General features: G+C 40.5%; 1 protein-coding gene across 9 annotated transcripts in view; it reads left to right on the top strand.

Annotated features, from left to right (window-relative positions):
* Positions 1–15,924, top strand: part of BBX (BBX high mobility group box domain containing) — a 150,091-nt gene that overhangs the window by 113,362 nt on the left and 20,805 nt on the right. For 7 of the 9 annotated variants that reach the window (XM_071433500.1, XM_071433495.1, XM_071433494.1 and 4 more), the window contains 3 exons: positions 7,649–7,735; positions 14,786–14,983; positions 15,608–15,800. In XM_071433500.1, the coding sequence (XP_071289601.1) occupies positions 7,649–7,735; positions 14,786–14,983; positions 15,608–15,800 (478 nt within the window). The remainder of the gene's footprint in view (positions 1–7,648; positions 7,736–14,785; positions 14,984–15,607; positions 15,801–15,924) is intronic. The other 2 variants (XM_071433497.1, XM_071433496.1) reach the window with 1 other exon arrangement.

Genomic DNA, 15,924 nt, shown 5'->3' with positions numbered 1-15,924 from the left:
ATGTGCAGGAAGTTCTTAAGCAATGGCAGTGCGGTTACAAGCTCAGGAATTTATGCATTCTTACTTCACTGTTACCTATGGAAAGTCTGAAGTCAAAGAATTACCTAGCACTGAAGTTAGTTGGTTCTCATCTGGTTTAGTTTTTCAGGCTGATTATTTTCAATCTTGATTCCTGGTTTTCATGATAAGTAGAACTGGGTAGAGTTTGTACACTAAAGGTATTTCTCATAGCAAGAAAGGTTTTCAAAAACATGAGTATTTGTGAGGTAAGTGAATTTGACAAGTTTTCCCAGGAGAAAATGGGGAAAAAGGGCATATGATCAAAGGTTATATTTTCTAAGCCTAGTTTTAATTTCACTGTAATTTTAGTGTCTGTAAATTAAAACATAAGATATCAGAGATGTTTGAATGAAACGTCTGGAATTTTTCTTCTATCAAGATTATAGTTCTGTCATAAGTTTTGAGCAAAAATGTCCTGATGTGATTAAAAAAAAGTTAGAGGACATGAAAAACAATTCCATACCCAGCTCCATTGCTGAGGCTCATGGAGGGAGAAACTCCTGACACACTTGGCTATTTTTTTAATACAGGAAACCTGTGACACAGAGGTGGTAGAGAAGTAACAGTGTGGTAGGGTAAAACTACTTTTATACTGTGGCAGAAATACTGATGCAAATATACAGTATAGAAGCATCACAAAATGAAGGAATTATATACCAGTAATTCCACAAGACAAAAGGATGCTCAAAAGGATCCTCATCAGGCACAGTTTGCAATGTGAAGTTGGTTTTCTTTTCTGCAACAATGGTAGTTCCACTGAGTGACAGGTTTTAAGATCTAATATGGCTGTTTTAGCCAGGTGACCCTGGATTAGATCTGTGCCTTTTGAATGCTTCACAAATAATCACATTACAGTGTGCAGGATTGAACAGCTGTTCTTTTCTAGTGCATGCCAGTTTTGGTATTGATTTTTGTAATTAGATGTGGAACAGCCACTTTGCAAAATTAGACTTGTGCTAATACCAAGCTAGTTCTGACTTCAGCTGCCTTTAATTTTGTTTTATGATAAGTATTTGAAAGAACTTCTTAAATGAGCATGAATTAATTACTTTACAGCATGATAACACACTGGTAATTAAGCAAGATCTGTTGGGAAGAAAACCTCCTCAACTACAGTGATCTAGCAATTGAAGTTGTAGCAGCTCACTGGATTTCTCACTACAGTATTTACCTGTTCAGGTGTCTGTATATTTAAAAATTCTGCAGGCCCTGTGTTGTTTGGGAAAGGTGAGCTAGAATTCTGCCTCAAGCCAGGTAGTCCAGAACTGCATTCTGCTTTTGGGTAGGTTCATACCCAAAGGAGAGTTTAGTTTTTATCTTTGTTAGCATCACTTAAAAGAGCTTTGGAATATATTCAGCCTTGTCTCAAGGGAAGGTCAAACACATAACTGCAGGCTGGTTACAAGCCTGATATGAGTAGCTTTGGCACAGCCCTGCAGAGACAGTCATGGAGCATTTGCCTCTGGCTGACAATAAGGGCTCTTTAAATTAAGCCAGCTGACTTTGCACTGAGCAGATGGTAAACAGTCACATGAACTTTTCCACCAACTGAGCTGTGGGGTTGCAACAAGCAGCCCCAGGGCAGGAATATTGGATAGTAACACTGCTCCTTCTGTAGTGAACATCTAACCACAGCCCCAAACTTAAATCCAGACAGAGCTAGTGATACCTGCTCCTAATTCCAGTGAATGTTGAATTCACACACTTAAGCTGGGCAAGCTGACAGTTTTGTGGCAGTCATTCCGAGTCCCTGAAAAGCAAGATTGAGTCAGCTCTCAAGAGGTAGTTGAAAAACTTCCCAGCAAACCATTTTTCTTCAGGAAAAGAGGGATTGCTAAAAAGTAAATATTTGATGGCAGTAGGTCAATTTTAAATGTGTTTTATTTTCTTAGGATGTGTAAAACTAGGATGTGAGTTGTGGATTTGAAATTATCTGACCTAAAAGTGAATATAGGTGAGCTTACTAGCTTAGTAAGTAAGGTTTGTTCCAGTTGAGGCAAACATTTATTAAGCTGAGTCTTGTGACGTGCTGACAGTCTTGTTGTGCTGTTGTCTGGTGAAGTGGGATGAATATAAAGACTCTTAGAGAGCCCTGGTCTCCAAAAGTATAGCACAAGCAGATGTGTGTGCTAGGCTACTGCAAGTACTGCAGGAAATGAAACTGGCATATCATGCAAAATAATAGAGCTTGGTTTGGTGTGGTTATGGGTCTTCTAAATTGTCCTGCTTTTTTACACCATTAGAATCAAGCAAAAGAAGCATTTTTATGCAATGGGCATGAACCATGAAGGGTCAATATAATTTTATGGGTGTGACTGTGTGTGGATGTGGGAGACCTTAGCTTCACACTTCTCTGCACTACTGTGTTGTCTGGAGCTGTTTCTGCTGTGAGGCTTTACCTTGGGTGTGTCTCTGCCTGGTAATTAGAAGAGTTGATCAGCACAAATAGTGTCTACAAGTGTTTTCAGCCTCTGGGTGTTTCCAAATAACTAATAAAAATCAGTAGGGATATGTTTAAGTAAACACTCCTTGAGATGATATGCTGCTTTTTCTGAAGGACTGTGTGCAGGATCTTAAACTATCTACTCATTTTCACTCAGCACAGATAACTACTTAATTTTTTGAAGTCTACAGTGTCTACTGAACATGTAAAATTTAGAAAATATGTTAGAGTGCTGCACTATATACCTTCCTCAGGATGCTGGGTGAATAAAAACAGAGAAATGTTTTTGTTTGTTGGGTTTGGGGTGTTTCTCTGCACCCCACCCCCGAATGTAACTGTATGCTTTAACTTTTATTTTGTGCTGGATTGATTCTCTATCAAATGTCACTAGCCTATACCTACAACAGGCTTGATCTGCTACCTAACCACAAACCAGATTTGTCAGGATGTTTTCCTGCTCTGGAAAATCAGTAGGGCAGTGCCCACTGACTACTTCTGTTGTGCTTGTCATGTCCAGTCCACACTTCAGCCAGTTCCTTCACATAAAAACGTGTGAGGAACCCTGTAACATGAAAGGTGTTTCCCATCCACATGTATGAAGGAAAATTTGAACCTTTTCTTGAATGAGAGGCACTTTTTTTTCCCCAGAGTTTCCAAATTGTCTGAATTCTGCTCCCACTGAGCAGAATTCAGACTGGGGGTCTTTCTTCAATTGAAATAGGACTGAACAAGCTATAAAGCTTTGTTAAAATCCACATCAAGTGTTCTGAACTGGGAATGTGCACATACAATAATAATGCCACAAAATGGCTGAAGAATACAGCTCTACTGAATCCATGCAGATGGCCTGCTGCGACATTTACTGGAGCTGTGACTGTTTCCTTTTTTTTTTTCCTTCTTTCCAATGGCAAATGTGCCAAAACATCCCACCATGCAGAAGTCAGCTGTCTGCAGTGAGTCACTAATATGCTTGTATGCAAAAGTGAGCAACAGGCAGAGTCATTATTTCTGCTTTGTACTTTGAAGAAATGCTCACTTATACACCAAGCACTGCACTAAAGCTTTCATTTTGGGAAGGCAAAGAGGGGAATGCACAGTGTGCTTTTATTTGGGGAAGAGATTGTCTACTTTTTTTTTTTTTTGGCTTTTTTGTCGGTGGCCTCTAGGACTAGAAATAAAACATCAGCTTAAAACGGATGCTGCTTTGTGGCATTCCTCTTGGTCTTAGCTCTGGGGTTTTTTTGGCTTGGTTCAAAGCATTCAGATGCTTGGAGATTTTGTGCTGTAATGTTCCAAGGATCATGACCTAAAAATACAGTGCCTTCCTCTGAGAGATGCAGAAATGTACAAACTGTTTGTCCTGATTTTGTTAGGATCTTATTGAAGCGTCCTCTATTTGATCAGATCCTTTAAAACAGGGAAGTTTATGACAGCAAAGAGGGCCTATGCCAAAAAATTTGGAGGAAGTGCAGTTATGGTTCATTTTCTTGCCTGCTGCTTCCCCAGGCAGCTGCCACTGGCCATAACAAGTATTCCCAGGAAGAATCCCCACTGGCCTCAGTGAACTCTATAGACAAGCAAGGGATTAAATCCTGTGGCAATTTCTGAAGTGCTAGGGAGAGGAATAACCGTATAGAACATTTCCAACAGAGCAAGATTAGTTGATGGCTGTACAACAATGTCAAGTAAACTAAAATGAAAAGGTTTTTTTCAGCTTTCTATAGCAAGGCACATCTAGGGTCCATTGCCTAACAGCAAGACTTATAGGTTAGTTTTTTCAGTCATGGGTTTTCTCTGGATTGAATGTTCACAAGTGGCATTTGTTCAAAGTCTTGGAATACTTGCCTGTTGTCCCCATGAAACAGGTGTAGCCCAGCCAGGCATCCTGTCAACTCCAGCATGGTGACTGTTAAGGCAAAGGGTGTGGATGAAGTTTCTTGTGGAGTCAGATTTACATTGTTAAGTCCAAGTATGAACTGTTGACTTATTTAGCTATTAGCCCGTCTTCTCTTTCAATGCATTTATGGCCAAAGGTTATTCTAAGTGTCACTGGGCACTGTCTCACTGTCACTGGGCATGAGCTCACACGAGCTAAAAGGGAAGGAAATAGAAGGTTTCCTTACTGCAGGGCAGATTTTCTTTTGACTCTACTAAATTCCTTGGATTTTCCATATGGGAAAATGGCATTTTGCAGATACAGGCTGATGACAAAGGTGCCTTTGATGTGGGGAAAAAAAGAGATGAAAGACACAGGTTTCCCCCTGTGTGCAGTGCTTGTCATCTTCTGTTTTTCATCTCAGTTATTCTGCTTAGAGTTGCTGACACTGGCTCACTGTCTGTCATAGTGATTGAAGTGGTTTGTATGGTGCAGGTTGAGATGTAGAAATTGAGACATGGGTGATATGTAACGTATTGCTTCTTCCAAGCATCTGAAAAAAATCACTGATCAGCTAAGTAAAGAATAATAATAACAGAAATGTCACAAGGATCATGTAGTTACGTACCTCTGTCTTCTTGTGGAACTGGTGGAAAGACTTGTTTCTGTTGATGTGGATGAAGTATCTGAGCTTGGTATCAAGAAAAGCTTAGTTCCTTCACTTAGGCTTTTGCTCAAGCTCTCCGAGCTTTTTCATTCCTTGTTTTACATTTTTGTTGCTCTGACGCTAGACTAGTCCTCTGCGATACTCAGGAAACTCTTGTAAAACTTACAGAACAACACTTCAGTAAGTTTGAGTGAATATGGCCTCTTCTATTGTACTTTCAAGTGTTACCTGTACAGGTTCTAGTAAGGCTGTTCACGTTCAAGGTGATGTTGCCCAAGATGATCTCTTGCTTGGACTTTATTTGGTTTGTTGTTTAGCTTCTAGATTTTTGGAAGTTTATTAATCTTTCTCCAAAGTTTTACTTTTTTCTATATTGAAAAAGAAGTAGCAGTGAGCCACAAATCCAACAAGGGCAAGATGCTAAAGTTTCTATGCCTGCCTCTGTCTGGATTTTAGCTTTCTCTCAGTAATTTTCAGTATTTATCAATGTTCTGGTTTGAAATCGAAACCAGTGAGAGACTCTAAGTCAGAAATACAATTTATTAGGAAAAAGGAAAAGGAAAACCATAATACATGCAAAAATAGAAAAGAAAAAAACACTTACGAAGTCAGAATACAACCTGACAGACACCCTGTTGGCCAGGGTGTTGGTAGCAGTCCAGTTGGATTGGTGGCTTCAGTCCTCCTGGACTGGCAGATGTGGTTCTTTTGGAGTAGTGATCCTGTAGAAAGGATGTAGTCTTCCTCTGAAGATCCAGTGGAAAAGATGGCTGTTCCTCTGGGAATCCAGTGGACTGACTGCTCTGTCCCAAACCCCAGATTATATCCAGGTGGGGATGCTTAGCTCCTCCCTGCTGGGCAGAGCATCTCACAATGGGCTGATATTGTTCTATGAGTCATGTGGTGGGTCCATTAAACAGAAATGGCTCCTGGAGGGATTTATCTCTGAGTCATATGGAAAGGCATTGATGGGCCCATTAGCAGGAGATAAGGAAAAACAATGCTCCTGACTTCAACAGCTTTTGAGGATGGGAAGAGAATACATCTCTGTATTGTAACCTAGGACAATGAGACAGCCTAGTATCTGTGAATGGCTTTCACTTCATAAGACTAAATACTTCTTCCATGTGCTACACACTTAACTGTTTTTTTTTCTTTGCATATGGAGTCTAAGATGGCAAATTGCGGATGTATAAGTAGATTTACCCTGATTGCACATTTCCTGTAGGGTTGCAGTTGTGTCCCAGTAGCCAGTGTGTGTGTCTGGTTACTTTTAAGGATGAGGAGGAGTGGAAAAGGCCAGTATTTGTGGTGGGTAGAATCTTGTTATAGGTGAGCTAGAGATGGGAAGGACACCTGCTTGTTAGGCTGTAAATCATGTCGTGTGCATAGCATCTCATTTCTGTTTGGGCTGGTCTGTTCTGAACTAGTCTGAAGAATTGCTTGTCCACTGCATCTTTGGAAATAAGATTTTGAAGTTCAGTTTCTGTAAACTCCCTAAAATTTGCTTTGCATTGTGGAGATTATGCATCTCTTATGCCTGTGTTGCTGTTATATCACTGACTGCTTCCCTAATGCAGCAAAGGCTAACTTCTTGATGACATCTGATAGTGGCATATTTTGTGGTCCAATGTCACACAAGATGTCTTCTGACTGCTCCTAGTAAAGACTCCACGGACAAAGTAGGAACGATACCATGAGCTGGACTTAACCTCACCTCCCTCCTCTGGAGGCTTTAACTTTTGCACTTAGTATATCTCATTTCTGGTCACCAGAAAGGCAGCTGTAGCTCTTGCATCCTTTGGTGGGTTGGTCCTGACTGGTAAGTATGTTTCCACCCTGTTGCTCCCTCCTACAGTGGGATATGGAAGATAATAGGAAGGGCAAAAACAAGGAAAAATACTTCGTGGGTGTAGTAGTTTTGCAAAACTATTACACTGGATCAAGAAGAAGACAGTTTCATAAGTTGGAGGGAGGAAACAAGTAATGCCAAAGCCAGCACTCACTACTAGCAAACTGATGTCCAGCCAGAACCTGAGCAATGGACAACTTTAAAAAATACTTTCCCCAACACAGTTTTGTGCTGAGTATGGTGCAAAATGCCTCTTGGCCCATGTGGGTCAGCTGTCCCAACTATGTCCCCTCCCAGCCTCTTGAGCACCTTCAGCCTAATTCCTGGAGTGCCAGAATGAGAGAGATCTTGATGATCTGTAAACACTGCTCAGCAGTAACTAAACCATGGGTGTGTTTCCAGTGCTGTTAAGTTTACTTCCTGCCAGCCAAGCCCAGTATACATGCAAAAGAGAGTATATCTTTAAGTAAGCAAGAAAATCCCCTGTTTTATTGTATGGCTAGGCTTTCCTAAGGGTTTCATTCCCCAAAATGCATTGTATGCACTTAAACATGGGGAGGAGGTGGTGGATTGAACCACAGCTTGCTGAAAGCCTCCACAGTCCCTTCAGGCAGAAGGTCAGGTTTTGTGTTTCCCTGTCAAATGGCAACTTGTATTACAGGAAGGGGAGGTTGTGCAGTACATAGTGTGACTGTTGTACTCTTTTTCAAGCTTCTGATTAAAAGTATGTATTATTAATGTTGTCTGTAGGTTCATTCCAGTCTCAGAAAAAGAACTTATTCCACAAAATTGTCAGCAAATTTAAGCAAAGAAAGAAGCTTAATGTTCCGGACGCAGGTACTGGTGCATTCTTAATTAAGGTTTTCAGCTTCCTTCTTTCTCAATTCAGTCTTGGGGAAATGCTTCTAGGCAGAGACACCTCAGCTATCTAGTCTTTGACTGCTTTGGTTCCTTATTTTCCCTGTCTGCTGTGATTCCATTGTCTTCTGGCTCCAGTTGATATTGCTTTACTCCAGTATGATGCTGTTTTGTTTTTACTTGGCATTTCCCTTTAATTACAGTTTCCCTGTTCCAGATGCCATGCAGCAGAGCTGACAAAGCAAGGGCAATTCTGCAGTTGGCCCCAAAAACTTTCATCTTCTACAGCTCACAGCTCTGTAGTCCTTAGGTTGCTCTTATCTGCATTCTTCTGTATCAGTGACCATATTATTTTGCCAGAGCATTTTTGCATGTCCCTATCTACTATTCCTGTGATTTCTTGCTGTCTGGAACTTTGCAGACTGCAGCTGGTCAAGGTGTAAGAGCCTGGTCAGGATGTAAGGCGCTTGTTTCTGCACCAGATCTCAATAATACCAGCATCCTACCCTGCCTCTGTAGAAATCTTAAACCAGCTTTCTGTTTGCTTCATACTGAAAATACCTTCTGCAGTTTTTTAAGTTATGTTCTGGACCTTGTCTGCCCGCTATCCACTGTTAGCTCTCTAAAATATTTTTCTTGTTATAGTATAATAATCCTGCACACTAGGAACTCACAACTCTTGAGGGGCATTTTTGAGTGTACAGTATGTACAGGATTATAGCTTAGCCTGCTTCCCTGGGCGCTTTTTCTTTTATCATCATGTTGCCCACACTATTCAAGTCATGCCCAGGCTGTTCGTCTGTTCCACAGTGGTGTTCTCTCCTGCATTGTTCCTGTAATGTAGGAAAAACCTCTCCAGTTCTGCTTACTTAACTCTATTAATTTTGTCTGGTTTCTTCCCCACCCATGTTCATCTCTCAGATAATAAAATTGTTGTTCTAATCTCCAGTTTCCCCAGCTACCTTAATGGTTAATATCTTTTCCTAATACTTTGCCATGTAATTTCCTCTCCTTTCCTGGTGCTGTGTTTTCTGTCATCTTTGTTGCACATGTGCTATTTTCCCACATAGGCTCTGCCTGCTCATCTGCATTCCATGGTACAAATAATTCGAAATTACTTGCTCTGTCATGTTGTGTTTGCACAACGAATATGTTGTGGCAGTTGCTTATGATATGTAACTATCTTGCTTCCATGTTGGTGTAAAAAAGGCATCATACATTAGCATAATTTTTATTTGGCGTCATTCAGACTTTGTTCCTGAATTATTAATAGACAAATTACAGAGAAATAGACAAATTATTAAGAAAAATGGGTGTTTAAAGTCTCCTAGTGGAAAAGAAACAGAAAGCATTTAATAGGTGATTAAGAGTAAAAAATATAAATACCTTAAAATTTGCAGATAAAAATGTGAGTAAACAAAATGTCAAACCCTGCATTTGTTTAAAAGAAGCCAGCCTGTTTTGATACAAAGTGAAGTGTGCACTATGATCAAAGATTCAACCCTGGCAAGTGTTGAGTACCCTGGCCTCGTTCCAGCACAGCACAGAGGCATGTCCTTGGAAGTTAAGCATGTGAATAATGTCATAGTTTCTAAACATTAAAGATATGTCTGTGCATTTGCTGGGGCAGAGCCAGCTTGTTAAGTTCCTCCCAAGACTAAAGCAAAGACATGAACTTAGGAGCCTTACACAGCCCACATATAATCATCAGAGGAAAGGCAATGGATGTCTGTATATTGATGGGGAACTGCATTTTCCCCTGAATTACAGAGGGGAGAAAATTTGGAGTCTTGCCTACTTTGAAATGTACTGTTAGAGACTAAAACCAAAATGTTGATCAGCAAAGGGCAGTATGGGCATGGCCTCAGCAAGTGCTGGACAGCCTGTCTCTCATATGCTGCCTACAGATCTTCATCCTCTATCCAAGAGTTCCTAGGCAACAGGCCCTAACTGTGTGGCTGAGCTGTCTCATATTCTGCAGCATTCAAGATGGGAATCCCAGAATCTTCATTTCAATTCAGATAATATTTATTTGAGCATTTTGTGAATCAAACAATAAATGAAAACTTTCACTCTTTTCTGTGGTTAGTCTGTACTTGTGGTGCGTCACAAGTCTAACTAATGTGCAGTTTTGGTTTTTATGAAGTTAATTTTGCAGAAAGACGGAGCTTGTATGTTTGTATAGCTGCAGAGGAGACACTTGGAAGGATTGCTGTCAGCAGAGGTCATGCTGGCTTCATGTTTTTTTATCTTGAAAAGTGTGTGTGCCTGTGTGCATCTGTTAGGAATGAAGGAAAGTAAGTGCAGTAGAGGCAGATTTAATGTGATTGTGTTGTGTTGTGTTGTCCGTGTGTCTCTGATATGAAAATCTGAGTGAATTTTGACCACACTGTACACAGCAGCACCAGTGCACGTCACCATGTTAAGAATTTGCAGCTGTTCATAGAGCAGGGTACAGCCCAGTTAAACCCCAGTGAAATGCTACAGAGAGCACAGAGTAATACAATTTGTCAATAGATACATCTCCAGGAAGGCTGACAGAAGCACAGCTGGACCCCTGCCTGTTTGGGAAAGTTAACACTCATCTGGGAGTTTTATTTTTCTTCCACACCAGAAAGGCTTTTCAATAGGACACAGTACTTAAAATAACGAGTCACAGTGATTGCATCTTTGTAGGTACACTTAGTGAGCTGTGCTGAGGCTCTTGCATGGTCTGTGTAGCAGCCAGCTGTAACATTGGCCTTGGCACAGGAAGAGGAGAAGAGAGGATGAACACATGCACTGGTCTCAACACCAGCTCACACATGAAGCAGCCCTGTCGCTGTGCCTGCTCCTACAGCAGCTCTCCCACACACATCAGAGCCCTGTTTTGTGGCACTTGCAGCCCAGAGGAAACCAGTAGCTCTATGCCTTTGGCAACCACTCTGGTTGGAGGAGGGCTGGATCAGGACAGGCTCCTGCAGCGGAGCTTCCCACCCAGGCCGCTCTCTCTTACACCTGGTTTGACCATCTGCTGCTTTGTATCTCTGTTGTTAGTCCCCAGACCTTGCTGCATCTCTGTGTGCTGCCTGGCCCCAAAGCAGTATTGTGCAGTTTCCTCTTGTGAGAAGAGCTGGAATTTCTGCCAGGTCAGTCTGGCATCACTTCCTTGGTAAAGTGGTTCTGTAGACACTGATGACTTGAAGCAATGTTCTGTCTGCCTAGATTTTCACTGTTTATCTTCATAAAGATAATTAAATCTTTTAAGCCCACCTTTCTTCCTTGATACCAGCATGTTTAGACCCACAGAGCGTTTGTTCTCCACTAAGTGTGGTTAAACTTCTGCAGCTCTTTCATATAACAGGCATCACTAAAGAAATTCCTTAAAGTCTGTGTTTTGTTGGGGCTTGGTCTGGAAAGCTCATCTGAAAAGCTGTGGTGTGGTGAGTCAGTTCAATTGACTTTGTTTTTCTTGTTCATAAAGATAGGGGGGAAATAAGACTACATGTCCTCTGCATGCCTGCAGAATAGGATAAACTGTCCGTGCAGACCTTTAACAAACCTAGCTGAGGAAACCATCTGGCATTGACTTCTGGATATGTCTCTCTCAGAGTCATTTCTGCCACCGTGGTGTAGGCATGCCTGAAGGCCCACACCTTCATGGCATATTCTCAACTCTGCTTGTAAAGATAGCATAGTAGTTCTGTCCATGCCACTGTCATGGAGACGTGTTGGCAGGACTGCACAGTAACTGCAGAACCTCATTTCATGTCTAGACAATGTTCCCCTGAAAATTAGCTGAGTTCCTCTTGGGACAGCTCTTGAATGCAGGACAGTGTGGAAGCAGAATGGATATCAAATGGATTAAAGAAAACTACAGGGAATTAAACCTGGCTAGTCCTATCCTTCCTGTGGAACAAAACCAGGTCCTGATTTAGAACTTCTGTATGGATATACCTTTGTCACTTGAAGCAGTGGGGTGCTGTTCCTCTTGAAGAAGGTGCAGGAGCACATAGTTTAGATGTAGAGTTGTTGAAACATGGACTCCTTTCTCCTCTAGAGGTCAGCGCAAAGGGTCTCGCCAGTCAAGCCTTTGTGTGATCTCCAAGTCAGGTTTTATGTCTACTTGAATAATACTCTATAAAAAAGTCAGTGAAATGATTTCTAAACCCAGTGTCCACTAAGACTGCTAGAGAAGAGAAAAAGATGCTCTTCCCTTCAACATTCACCCTGTGCCCCCACACACAAAATACTCATTGTTCACCTTCAATCCTTCCTTCTTCAAGACTGTATGGCAGCAATGTTATGTTGAAGTGATAAAGAGCTCTTCTTTTAGAGCTAGAGGAAAAAAGAAAAGTAGATGACTTTCAAGTCTCATTTCAAAGATTAAAATAAAAACCTGGGAGAGGGAATATAAAACAATATAAAAACATGGAGAGGGAATATGCTTACTGCATCTGAGCTTTTACAGCCACCTTCTGCTGTTTTCTTCTGTTTCTTAGTCAAACATGCCAACATCATATACTCCTTATGTCTTCCACTATTCCCTATTTTACCTTTCAAGGGTTTTTTTCTCTTTATTTTTTGACACATACAATATAAGAAAGAAAAATATAAAAGGGAACCTCAACTGTAGCGATCAATCAAGTTAATTTCTAGTGACCTGACATACAACACATCTAATTAAATGCATACCAAATCAAGTCTCTTTTAATCGTATGTTGTTCATTGTTTGAAATCATGTCTTAATGTTTTTATTAAATGTAAAAAAAACAAAATAGTGGCTTGTAGTACTAAGATTAAAAGCATTATAAACTCAATCAAGCTAGAAGTAGACAGCAGTGTCAAAGTGCTAATTAGAGCAAATCAGAATTAACAGATAGTGTTGGACTACAACCAGACCATTACATTAAAATATAATCGACACTTATGAATTCCCAAATAAGAAATCTGGAGAGAAGGCTGCCTATTTAATTATACATTCCAATTAACATCCTGGTCTCGATGCACAATCTCACTGTTGGCCCAGCTGAGTTACTTGAAAGTCACATTTGCAGTCCATTGGTGCTTCTACTTAATTAGATTGTTACAGGGTGGATCTTTGCCTGTGCTTTCTTTTGAGCACTCTCTACAAAAAAATCAGTTTTACGGCAAAGCTATGCTCTGGAGAGGTTGGCAGCTAGAGCCAAGCACTTCAAAATGCTAATTAAAACTGTGTGCTTTTTTCCCAAATAAACAACATGAACAAGTTCAAAAATATTTTACAGGAGAACATAGGTGAATTAAAATCATAAACAAATTAAAGTTTGGAAAATTTCAAATGTCTGTGCATGTATGTACTAGATCTGATTGTATTCTTAGACAATAAAACATTAAAAGGTCCTTCCCATTCAAACAGAAGAGCAAAGGGCAACTGCTAACAAGATGAAATGTGTTACAGCTATTCTCTTCATCTAGTCCACATTCTCACACAATGAACAGTTTAAAAAGCCAGCAAAATATATAGAAAGTTCATTAAATCTACAAAACAGTTTCAAACTAATGTGAAAGGCAAAGGCCATGCAGACTTAGGCCAACAGTTAGGCTGTTGTGCACAGTTTCTGGGGCTGGATGCTCCTGTGTGACACCACCAGTCTCAGTGCAGGAGATTGGAATTGTTCAGTTCTTAGCCCTTCTTAAAGAGCAGTTTTTTGCACTCTGGCTTCAGTTCTGTGTGTGTAATTTTTGCTGGTCAAACCACCCAAAAAGTGACAGATGTGTATTTAAAAAGTCTTTAAAACAGGGAGAAAGATTAAAAGAAACTGGAGGGAAGAGTAAACTAACTGTAGACACAGTAAGAGCTGTAGAAAATATATCAAGGACTGTTGCAAAGAGATGGGGTATAACCTGACAGAGAGTAAAGAAAATGAGTTGAAAATGCAGCAGGAGGGATGATGTGCAGGCATTAGGAAAAAATACGTTATCATTCAGGATGGCAATGTACTGGGAAAAAATACCTCAAGAACTTGATGCAGGTATCATGAGTATTCCCAATTTCAAAACAGGTTGGACAGGCACCTGTAAAAAATTACCTGAGCATTTGCTACCTGTAGCCTCTTTCTAACCCTAGCTGACAGTGATCACAGATGGGGCACATAGCACTTTATCACAGGAGGGAAAAGGATGTCACAGATTGCCTTTATGTACTAGTGATACCCTGTGGGATCAGCAGAATGGCTTATTGACTCAATGCAAATTACAAACAGTTGACTACTAGGCACTGAGCTCAGACTTTGGAAGTTTAAATATGTTTTGTGATTGCTATCTGACCAATTTCTTTTTGAACAAGATTAAAATAACTCTTTACTTGAGTGAAAATTTGGGATCATGTTCCAGTTTGGGGTGAAAAGCTACTTCAGGACATCAACACTGGAGCTGCTGAGAAAGATTTAAGCTGTTCCTTTCTCATTCTCTGAGTTTATATGGGCAGTATTTCTGTCATGGTATTCTATCCCATGCTTACTTCCATTTTTTAGCATGCTTGTCTTCAGCTGTGATCCAGTTATGCTTTTTTATTTGCAGCCTTTGGGGTGTTTGTTATTTTGTAAAAGGCAGTATTTCTCTTTCTTAGAGGAGTTGATGTAGAGTGACTAAAGAGGTAACACTAGGTTTTAGTCAGGAATTGCTGAATTCTGCTTGTCAGTCCGTCTGTGAGCTAAGATAAGCTTATGTGAGGACCCTTGTTCCTTAAATACATTTTGTCTCTTAGCCGCTTGCTGGCATCTTCTGTTGCAGAATGTTTTATACAGAGCAATACCCTGCTCTCACTCAAGTGCCGCTGCCAATCTCACAGTTTTCTTGGCAAATATTAGAAACTCGAACCTTCAGTATTGTATTTAAGATGGATTCTGTTACTTCACTGCAAACATCTACGGCATTCAGATCATGTCTTGCCATGGGTTATGCTCTTGAGTACCTGTGAGGAACAGTTTTATGCAGATATATGCAAAATGAGCATAGCTAGTGGCTGAATTATTCTACATCTAAAGTTGCGTTTTTATTCTCTTCCAGCCATACTATTAGAAGACAGAAATTCCAGTGAGAGTGCCTGGAAGAATAAAATTTCTATATCTGCCCTAAACACTCCAGAGCCAGCAATGATGCACGAGCCTTTAGTTGGCAGCCAGAAAAGGAAAGCAAGGAAAACTAAGATCACACATCTTGTCCGAACAGCAGATGGACGAGTGTCACCAGCAGCAGGGACACTGGGTAAGGAAATTGGAGTTAAAATTTCATTAAAACTGAATGGTTGGAGAAGGTTTGAGGGTACAAGCAACAAGCAACCTATCAGGGCAGTATTTTTTAATTAGCTTGTTTTCTTACCTGCTTAGAATGGTCATTATTTAATATACAGCTATCAACCACCTGGGAAATCAATGAGTCCATAATGGCCAACTTATTTTATTTGAATGACCAAATTTATCTTTTCTCCCTGGGTATTTCACTCTAAGAACTGTGAACTGATGCAGAGAGAAATGGAGAATGGTTACCTTTCAAAATTTGTTTCCAGTAATGCCAGAGTCCCTGCTGGAGTTCTCCAGTAAGATAATCTTTCAGGACTGCTGTATCTAAAACATACACAAAAGCTCTCTTGCCTGAGCGAAAAGATGAAATTCAGTTGAATGCAAAATCAGTAAACTGCTTCATAAACCTTAGTACTGTGCTTCTGACCCAGTAGCTTGATTCAGAAGAGGTTACAGCATGAATCCGATGACACTGGCAGAATCAAAATCCTAAAGGTACAGGTTCTGTTAAAGCCAGACTAGTCAGCATATCAATAGCTGCAGTGGATTTATGGACTATGTCTGCATACTTAACTTTCTTTCTTTGCAGAGGAGAAGCCAAAAGAGCTGCCACAAAGTACTCTTCAAAAATCATCAAGTGCAGAAGCAGACTGCAACAGTGAATGCTCCAGAAACACAGAGACAGAAGAAAATCATAGTATTACATCAGATATGCCAGCGGTGTCTGCATTCTTTAGCTTAGCTGCTCTGGCAGAAGTAGCAGCCATGGAAAACGTACACAGGTATGGATTTCTTTTCTTCTTGCTGTCTTAAGTAAATAGCATGTGGCTGACAGCTTGTTCAGAAAGCATGTGAATAGCAGACTGTTTAATTTGGCCTGCGTTTCCCCTTCCACAGCTTTCTATG

This window comes from Agelaius tricolor, unplaced genomic scaffold (assembly GCF_023055355.1).
Source record: "Agelaius tricolor isolate 1412-34295 unplaced genomic scaffold, bAgeTri1.0.p SCAF_9, whole genome shotgun sequence".
Lineage (NCBI taxonomy): Eukaryota > Metazoa > Chordata > Aves > Passeriformes > Icteridae > Agelaius > Agelaius tricolor.
The sequence above is the reverse complement of the archived record's forward strand: the minus strand, read 5'-3'. Positions and strand labels throughout refer to the sequence as shown.